Here is a 10,102-nt window from a genome sequence, read left to right on the forward strand (position 1 = left end):
GTAATCTACATACAAAACTGCAGTCCAATAGGTCGACAAACACCAGAAAAATGGGTGCAGACAGACAGACCAAGTGAAACTTATGTACCCCATATAAGAGAGTATACAATAAAATAACTTCGGTGTAATCTATCCTTAGAAACTCAATAAAATATTAGCGGGCGATGATTTAAGACGGTTGACGATTTAGGGTGTGCAATAGTACATCCCAAATCGTCACCCCTAGTGATAGTGGAATCTTGTCCCAAATCGTCGGGGCGACGATTTAGGATGTAACAGCCTTGTACTTTGTGTAGATGTAATGATATACCTGTGTGCATTTACCGGAGATATTTTAATGAGATATTTTATCAGTAAAGGTAACATAATTTCAAATTATCATATCAAGTTGATAGTGAATGTAACTGTGTTATGCCCCCACAATCGTCCTATCGAGATGTTAAGCGGCCTACGGCTTTTTGATGAAAATGGACCCTGGTTGCCCGACAACAGCAGAAACATGGAACCAAAAATCTTCTGAAAAAGCATGTTCCCCGAGAAACTACTACCACTGTATACAGACACAACATCATAAAGTAACTGAACGATGTGAAAGTCCTATCTGGATTGAGGGAGGTATAGTTTGAGAAATGTTTATTAACCTTGCATTTTATATGGATACTTGCTACAGAAATTAGATGCAAGTGTCGATATATATTTTCTTGGCTTATTCTGCTTGTAATTGGTAGAACTATTGTATACTTTAAAACATTTGAAGTTGTAAATTTTCTCAGATGATAAAACATTGTGATATATTGTTCCTACTATATGACTTTATTCAAAGATTTCCCATTGTATTGGACATAATTGAAAAAATCCTGGATAAAAATTAAATTCCATACGACGACGTTTATTCATTTTCCTTCTTTAAACATAAATGGAAAAATATAAATATGGCCGGACAATGCTACAGATATCAGTGTCTGTACAGGCTTGATCACATGCTATAAAATATAACATATCGTCGCCAAAACGTTTGAAGTTGAACAAGGTCACTGGAGTTGTCGCTCCTGGCATTCGATTAAAGACATTTATCTAAATAATGATAAATAACATTAGTATCCATTTTCATCATTTCTGAAAACAATTTGTTTGTAGTAAGTGACCATAAGATCATTTCGCAACATTAACATTTCCTGTGTATCAATTCAGGTTTTAAAAATCATATTATTTGCTTTTTAGGTAACTGTCCCGTTTTCAACAAGACATTGAAGTCCATACCATGCATATCCAAATTATCAAGTGCGTGCCCAACAGTCATTTACAAATCCAATACAGTGTTTAACTGTAAGTAGTTTTCATATTTTGAAAATGTGAAGAATGCAATGTACCTAGATAAATTTGAATGAGTGGCTTTTAGAGTAGATGTGTGAGCAAATGGTAGATAAAATAATATATACCTGCTAGTCAGGTGGGTTTGTAAGGGCATGCTAAAATCCTGAATGTTAATATTTTTCACTTTCGTTAATTTCCTTTTACAGGATCCTAAATTTTTATTTTATTCCACCAATCTAGTACATAATTTGATTACATGACCCTGTATTTTGTCTTTTCTAAAATTTACAAGAGTTAGATTTCTTTAAAACAAATATCTGTATTAATATTACAACTGATTTTTTTTACTATAACCTTTCTCTTTCTTCTATAAGTAATTTGACAAGTTGCTCACACTTTTCTCTTACATGGGGAATATGAAATGGTTATTCCCAGTATATGTATATACGCATGGAGAACTCCAGGAAGTATATCGTCATCAAAAGAAACATACATTTGTAATTATGGTCAGCTTCAGCACATGTAATGCTTTAGAGATATTAATATTTTACACTCTGAATTATATGCTTAACATTTTTAACATAATTCATGTCATACAGTAAACGTATTGAAATCTCTAAGGTCAAAACCTGTTGAAACTGTAATTCTAGAAATAAGAATGATTTGAATAATATCCAGCTTTTAACTTTCTATTTTTCTACTACGAAATTGATACGAGTAACCGTAAAGAAATTAGAAAATAGTCAGCCATTGCCAAAACGGCGTAAAAGCCCAATCAATCAATCCTGGCCTTGTTTCCTCCATGTGTATACTTCTTTGGCTCAAGATATTCACTTATTATTTTACAGACCCAGCGTGTTTTCCTGATAATAGGTAGGTGATACTCTATTTTCAGTCATTAATAAACGTGACTAAAACAAATTCAAGGAATGTGTTGCTCAACAAACAAAGATTTACTTTTAATTATTTCATTTTACAAGTATTTATTCAGCAACTTCCTTGGTTCAACAACAAAACAGATCAATAGAGAGAACGAGCACTATTAGTGGGGGAGATGGTTTTAAAAATATTTTTTCAATAGCTAAAATAAAACTCAAGGAACAGGAGTTGGTCAGAAATTGAAAATTCAATATTTATCATTTTTATAGTTTCACAAGAATTTCTTCAACAACTACCCGAGGTGTTAACCATGCTGTTCAACAACAGAACACATCAACAATCACAACGAGTACACACGACGGGGGAGCTGGTCCGGAGCTCCTGGCGCTAATCCTTCTCATCATTCCTGTGGTTATTGTTGTTATCGTTTTCTTACAAAGAAGAGGATACATCAAACGATGGCGACGAAACAGTAATTATATATCAGTTTTATTCTGTACTTGTTATGAGTTGTGAATTTTTAGATTATATTAGCAGCTACTACATGTATTTTATTCATTCTTTTCATTTCTCTCCGTAGTCAACAGAAGACGTCATCCTGACAATATGGCGGATCATTCTACATCACCTTCACCTTGTGGTCAGATTCTGTTTACAAACATCAAACATTTATACAGAGTTTGGGTTCTATCAGATATTTATTTTCTAACTTAGTAAACTCTGTCACACAGAAAGGATATGAATATAACATGGTAACTATTTCATACAATAATCAATTCACAATCTGTTATCATATAGATGCAGGCCACATGGGAAATAGGAACAATGTTGAAAATGAACGTGACGAAAGAGAAGCGTTGATATGTACCAATGACTCTACTACTCTGTCAGCTGAAGGTACGTATAAAACGATTATTACATTGTACTTATTTAAGCATATCGATAGTGTTGTACAGTCTACTCCGGATATAATGAAATTCAGGGGACCGACGGAAATTGTTCATTATATCCAAAGTTCATTACAACCAATGCTGAACTACACAAAAATTGCTACTGGGGGATTTATTTTAACTTCAATATAACAGATAATTCAATATAACCGACTTCAATATAAGTGGAGTGAACTGTAATTAGATCAATGATTGAATTAACCAAGGTGACGAGAATATTGCTATGAACTACCGGTAATTTCCGTAATACTTTTGGATATCAAATAATAAATCCACACGTGTAGACATCCTCTCAACACGAGTTCAAGTCCAATAGAGATTATCATTGCGTGTCCTTTTCCTCAGAAAGGTATTATGAATGTAGTACTATATTGTATGATTTTCTTATTCTTTTACTCCGTATCTTATCTGTGTCTATAGGAGGAATCGGATATAATACATAACCAAGGGGACGTACTCTGTATTGGAAGAAGCAGGCAAAATCCTTACTCTATGACATTGTATAATGCATATCTCTTTGTTGGTTATTTCGAAGAGTAATATTTTTGTAATAAGAGCTAGCCTCTTTAATACCAATTAAATGAATTGTTATTCATAGGATCTGATAAGAATGACATCCATCGACCGCCTACTGGAGAAAAGCAAAGTACAGGAAGTACAAAAGAAATTAATTCAACTTCCAAAGGTATGTGCAAATGCACACAAGAACAATCATAATTCATTAAATTATTTTAAGCAGTATAAACTTTTAAAGGAATTTATGAAATCGACAATCATTGAAAAAACCTTTAAAACTATTTTAGGATGTCTTGTAAATATAAATATATTGGGCTCAATGGCATATTGTCTCATGCCACTATAAATAAATAAACTACTACTACTTATCCCATCTCTGACATTGTACACTGAATAGCCAAAAGTATTGTAACAAACATGGCTGACGTCATCACAATGTAAATATCAGCAGTATGGAAAAAAAGAACTTTAAGTGAAATAAACATTATTTGCTTAGCATGTTTTCTAGTATTTTGTTGCAAAGCCTTTCTGGATAATACCTTGTCGTGGTATTGAAGATATCTAAGCATACAAGCTACGGATGTATGTTTGAGAGAGGCCATTCCAGATTGTTGTCACTGCAGCCACTAGGTCATCCCGAGTTTTAATATCATCAAACTCACGGGACAGTTTGATTTTGATACAACGCCAGACATTTTCAATGATATTAAGGTCTGGAGACTCTGCTGGGAAGTTGAATTTAGGAATGACGTTTTCTTGCTTTCAAGTATTGGTCTGTCTTGAGGATTGGGGTGGCATAGTCGTCTTGGAAAATGAATTGCTGATCTCCAAAATTTTTGACAACAACAGGCCATAAGTGATAATGCAACAGTTCAATACACTTTGCTGAGTTAAGATTTCCATCAACGGGCACAAGAACACCAATACCATCATAGGTATTACACCCTCAAACATACAACTTGCCCTCACGGGCGTTTGGTGTTGGTTCAGACAGTAAGGCTTCCACTTCTCGAACGATTTTCTACACAAAACTACAAAGTCATTTTGTTAAATGACTACTTGTGTTTCGTCTGAGAAAATAAATTTCTGCCACTGTTCAGGTTTCCAATGTCTTTTCCCTTGGCACCACAAAATTCGGCGTTGTTTGTTGACTTTAGTGATTGTGAGCGTTGTCTGAATTTTGCCCCCCCCCCCCCCCCTGTATCCTTCCTGGTGTAACCTACCACAAACAGTTCTCCTTGACATATTTGTACCTTCATTCCTATTTAAAATTGATGTAATGTCTTGAAGAGATTGTCTTCTGTTGGTTTTCAAAATGCGATAAAGTTTCCGATCACCCCTCTCATCTATCCTTCGGGGCCTTCCGCTCCAGGGGTCGTTTTTAACATTTCCTTTTTGACTGATTTTTTTTTCAAAACCCGTCCGTTCTGTAGTCATTAAATCCTAATGAATTTAGAATTTATCCGTTCCTTTAGGTCCTTTGACAATTCTCTCTTATTCTTCGACATTGTTGTCATTTGATACCTTACCGGAAATCGTCTGCTACTTTGAAGTTCCCCCATATAATCCATACCCTAGTTAATTCGCTTACATGACATTATGCTGTCATGACCCAAGCTTAGTTAGTTACGCGTCAGCAATAAAAATAAAATTTGGAGCGAGTAAAATTGAAATGACGTCAGCCATGTTTGTTGCAATACTGTTGGCCACTCAAGTGTATAATATATTTGTTTAGTTGTTACTTGTTTCTAATAGGAATGGTACATATATTTTGTAATAAAAAAAATAGTCGCTTTGATGCCCATTAAATGAATAGTTATTTGTAGGATCTGATACGAATGCCATTCATCGACTGCCTGCTGGTGAAAAACAAAGTTCTGAAAAAACAAAAGAAATTGATTCAACCCCTAAAGGCATGTAAAAATATATAATAACAATCATCATCATTTTAGAAATCATTTTAAATTATGTAAACTCTTATTTAGAATAACTAGTACGAGGGGCATTAAAAAATGTAGACATTTGTCATAACTTTTTCTGAACGTCATCAACAGACAATAAATGATTTTGATTATAATGAAGAAAATTCAGATATATTACGACATATAAAGATATAAATAAAAGAACAAAATCAGTTCACGACACATGGTAAAATTTTGTTATTTACAAAAATGCAGTATATGTCAATTCTCTCAAAAATGGCACTAATACAGAATAAAAGATTTACGTTCTTGTAAAGAATTATTTCACCATTTTATAAGCGATTGATGGAATATTGTTTAACATCCCTCTCGAGACTCATTTACTCACATGGAGACGTCACCAATGCAGGTGAAGGGCTGTACAATTTAGGCCTATGTATCTGCTGTGACACGGAACCTCACTTTTAGCGGTCTCATCCGAATGACCATTTAATCGATTACTGAAGGCAGGTAGTTCTCTTTCGACATTGACATTGGAGAGACGATTTTGATCGAAAAAGGGGGGGGGGTGTCTAACAAACGTGTTTGACTTAAATTCAAATGTCTGATCGAATCTTGATATTTTTCTCCAATTTGTCAATGTCTTAAAGACACCGCCTGATAGAAAACAAAGTTTTTATACTCCAGATCTTTTACCTGAAAATAAGATAAACTTTTAGATTAAAGAATATTATTTTTGCAAATATCGTGTTCAGTGTAATTAATGTAAATGAATCGGTGATTTCAATACATATAATACACTAAAATTTGTTTCGTTTTAAATTATGGAGTAGATACAAAAATAATATTTTGATATAGTTGCGTCGTCATGATAATGTAACCACGCGTATGGTTTAAACCGAGAGAGGTTGAAAGAACATTGTTTGGAATTCTTCTTCCCGAAACAACGTTTAGGAAATTTAAAATCAACAGGTTGATAAATACTGGAAATTGAAATGCATGAATATGTGTGACAAAGGTAAAAACCAAAACCAAATCTCAACTATAGTTGTTTTAGACAGTGATATTAACGAAAATGCGAGAAGAAAATGTGTAATTGTATTCTCCGTCATAATATATGCATACTTTGTTCTGATATCAAATGCGTTTTTAAAGATTTATGCAAACTGGTCAGCTGTGTATAGCTTAAAATTAATAAAGAAATGAAATTGAACTAATTTTCAGTATATTCCTTTAGTTTATGCCTTGTAATATTGTTCGATAGTTTTAATTACTTATAATGACTTACAATGTTGGTCAAATTATCAAACCTTCCAAACATCGATCGCGCAATTAATTAAACAATGAACAATTTGTAGCAAACTCGCACTTACAGCAACCCCCAGTTTATGGTTCACAACCGTCAGGTAGGGGTACATATATATAGACACAGATTCTTGTACATTCCATTTTGCGTATGTGTAAACAATAACTTTAACATTTTGCCGCTCCATTGACCACAGATCGAAGGTACAATGAGTATATATCGTCGTTACAAGTTTTCTAATTTTGTGTTTCGTTTTGATTTTCATTTATTTATCTTTTTTTTTTTTGCAAAATTTTTAGGGCGGCGAACGCCACCCCTTTCCCGACGCCCTTGTCCCTGAAGGTAAAAAAAAAACCCTACAAACTCATGACGTCTCGGGAAATCACGGAGCTGCGAATGACCACAAAATTTTGTGCCGCACTCCTGAAATCTCCAATACAAATTGTTAAAATACTTGAAGAAGCAAATAATATGTCAAAAGTGAAGTCTTGCTTTAATGTATGGATGACATAGAGGATTTCCTTGTGGTAGAGACTCTATATTGGATGACGAACATCTTGGTAGGAAACGATTCATTTGTGAAGAACTTGTCAAAAGGGTAAGTAATGTTATGGAAAATGATGTCCGCGTCACTGTCGTGGAATTATCAGATATATTTTATGCTACGTGTAGCCATGGCACCGTCCTCATTATTCTTACTGAACATTTTGAAATGAGAAAAGTTGCAGCCCGCTAGATACCTAGACGATAAAGCTAGAAGGCGCCACAGGCTGTGTGTGAAATTTTGAGAAACTGTGAAACGCGACACTGTGACGTTATCTTTTTAACGTAACGATGCTCCGTGGCGAAGGAACACACTGTTTTTAAAATTATATATCACAAATACTGTATGATCAAATAGAATTAAACCTCCCAGATCGATAAAATAAATGATTTTAAATTTTAAATCCAATAATGTGTTCATTTTTACTTATATATATATATATATATATATATATATATATATATTATATATGATACCCATTTCCGGCCCTACCCGGGGTTGATATATATATATATATATGGTAAAATATTAAATAAAATATGACAACACGTTTTAAAACGTAAGAAAGCGCTTACGTTTTACAACGTATTGTCATATTTTATTTAATATTTTACCTATTGATTACCGGACATTGAGACAATTTTTCATATTTGGATATATATATATATATATATATATATATATATACATGAAAGACAATGTCTATATTTTTTTAAGTGACCCTCGTAAATAGAATTAAATATATAACATGCGAAATGGGATTGTTTCATCAAAATTGCTCAATGTTAGCCATATTCATACTCTGACATCGTTATTGATGAAAGCTCGTTGCTGTTCTGGTGAATTAACATTTATCCTTTTTATTTATATCAAATATTTATTTATGCTGTTGTAATTATCTGAGATAATTAGTACATTTTTGGTAGTTTATTCGACAGAAATCCGTAATATTGCATTTTGGTAATGCTGAAAGAATTGATATATTGTTTATTATCTGCTGATGTTCACATTATCCCATACACTTTAGTTTCTATTGCATTTCAGTCTTCCCAATGTGACATTAGATAACAGGAGCAATGTTGAAATATATTATCTTTCTTCACAGGACAGCGTGTACACGTGAATATGGCGAACTTATCTTTCATAGAAAGGATGGCAAAATCACTTTCATCTGGAAATGTCGTGGTACTAACTGGAGTACCAGGAAGTGGAAAGACTTTTCTCGCCCAGAAAACTGGTATGTCTGCTTGTCAAAATATCACAGGAGCAAATTTACGGCCCGTGGACTTCAAATACTTGAACGAAATAGACAAGGACAAGTCGGAAGACAAGAAACTTTTCCTTATACTGGATGAGTATATCAAAAGCTGGTTCAATAAAAACATTACTGATGTTTTACTCAAAAAACTCGAAAATGCAATAACAGCAGGAAAAGGGGAGACTTCTGCATTGGTATGTGTGCCAGCCACTGTGTTAGATAATGTTAAAAAGTTCCTAAAGAAGAGTGCTTTGAAATATAAAATTTATGATCTAAGCGTAGATGGGTACACCCAAGAAGACTGGGGAGCAATATTCGACAGTCATATGCAAAGTAGAAAGGAATGGCTTAGGGATAAAAAATACCAGCAAGAAGACATCTATAAATACAGAGAGGCTTACATAAAATGCAAAGCTGGAGATATAGGAAAAGCGACAATACCGTCTCTCCTGTTTGAAAACGCGTTTTACCTAAAGAGTGCTTCAAAATTAATCAAGAACCCATATGACTTAATGTTGCAGCGAATTACTGCTTTATCCGAATCGAATTGCAAACCTGATGTTGGCCATTTTGTTGTTCTCGTAATTCTCATGTTACACAATGGAAAAGTAAACATTGAAGATATAAACAAAGGTAAGCTCACTGAAATATGTGAAGTTTTCAAAGTGGAGAATTTTTCATTGTCTCACGACTTAGAACACGAAGACGTGGAACAATATGGTAACATTGTCTCAATACGCTGCAGAGAAACAGTTCGTGTCATATTCGATGTTGTTTGGAAGAAGAGAAAAGCTATTATCCTCAAATACTGTGACGATGAATTATTTTTGGAACGTGTCACTTTGCATGGAGTGGGGAAAGATGATCTCCTCGCAATAAACGAACGGTTTCAGTCGATGATATCAGCTGGGACACCGTGCGTAGGGGAACACAATATCTTGGTGGAATTGCGATCGAAATGTTCTACTTTTGAAAAATAACCGCGTTTTTGACAAATGATTTTTGATAGCTCTTAATGAGTATTTTGCGTAGTTGTTCAGTCTGTGATCAATATTTGACAGCGTTACTTATTTTCATAGGTCTATTAATGTGTGTTTTCATATTCCTATAATTTATATGCATGCTTGACTGAAATTCCACTGAGCTATCGTGGTGGGTTTATTAGTGTGTGTTTTTATATTGCTTACAAATATTTGCTGCTCAAAAAGCAATCTAATTAAAATTAGATCCTTTGATCCGCTCATCTACTATCTTGTGTAGCGATAGTAGATGAGCGGATCAAAGGATCTAATTTTAATTAAATTGCTCAAAAAGTAATTGAAAATAATGTATCCTCTGAAACAACAGTGTTTTCATTGTGTTTGTATGTTAGATGGTTGAATCAGCTACCAATAAAGTTGTGGTATTGCATAA

The 10,102-nt window shown here is 33.9% G+C and overlaps 1 protein-coding gene across 1 annotated transcript; it reads left to right on the top strand.

Moving 5' to 3' along the window:
* The first annotated feature begins 522 nt into the window (after nucleotides 1-522).
* Nucleotides 523-10,102, top strand: LOC130046552 (uncharacterized). The gene is made up of 9 exons (XM_056148435.1): nucleotides 523-615; nucleotides 1,222-1,326; nucleotides 2,163-2,187; nucleotides 2,463-2,665; nucleotides 2,774-2,833; nucleotides 2,992-3,090; nucleotides 3,742-3,828; nucleotides 5,486-5,572; nucleotides 8,537-10,102. The coding sequence occupies exons 5-9, from the start codon at nucleotides 2,800-2,802 to the stop codon at nucleotides 9,667-9,669; spliced, it is 1,440 nt and encodes a 479-aa protein (XP_056004410.1). The 5' UTR covers nucleotides 523-615; nucleotides 1,222-1,326; nucleotides 2,163-2,187; nucleotides 2,463-2,665; nucleotides 2,774-2,799; the 3' UTR covers nucleotides 9,670-10,102.

This window comes from Ostrea edulis, chromosome 1 (genome assembly GCF_947568905.1).
Source record: "Ostrea edulis chromosome 1, xbOstEdul1.1, whole genome shotgun sequence".
NCBI lineage: Eukaryota > Metazoa > Mollusca > Bivalvia > Ostreida > Ostreidae > Ostrea > Ostrea edulis.

Bases quoted from the DNA above. Each gene is read 5' to 3' on its own strand.
- LOC130046552 (XM_056148435.1), top strand. From the start codon at position 2,800: ATGGCGGATCATTCTACATCACCTTCACCTTGTG. The intron at 3,091-3,741 runs GTACGTATAAAA...TGTTATTCATAG, and splicing joins TACTACTCTGTCAGCTGAAG to GATCTGATAAGAATGACATC. The intron at 3,829-5,485 runs GTATGTGCAAAT...AGTTATTTGTAG, and splicing joins AATTAATTCAACTTCCAAAG to GATCTGATACGAATGCCATT.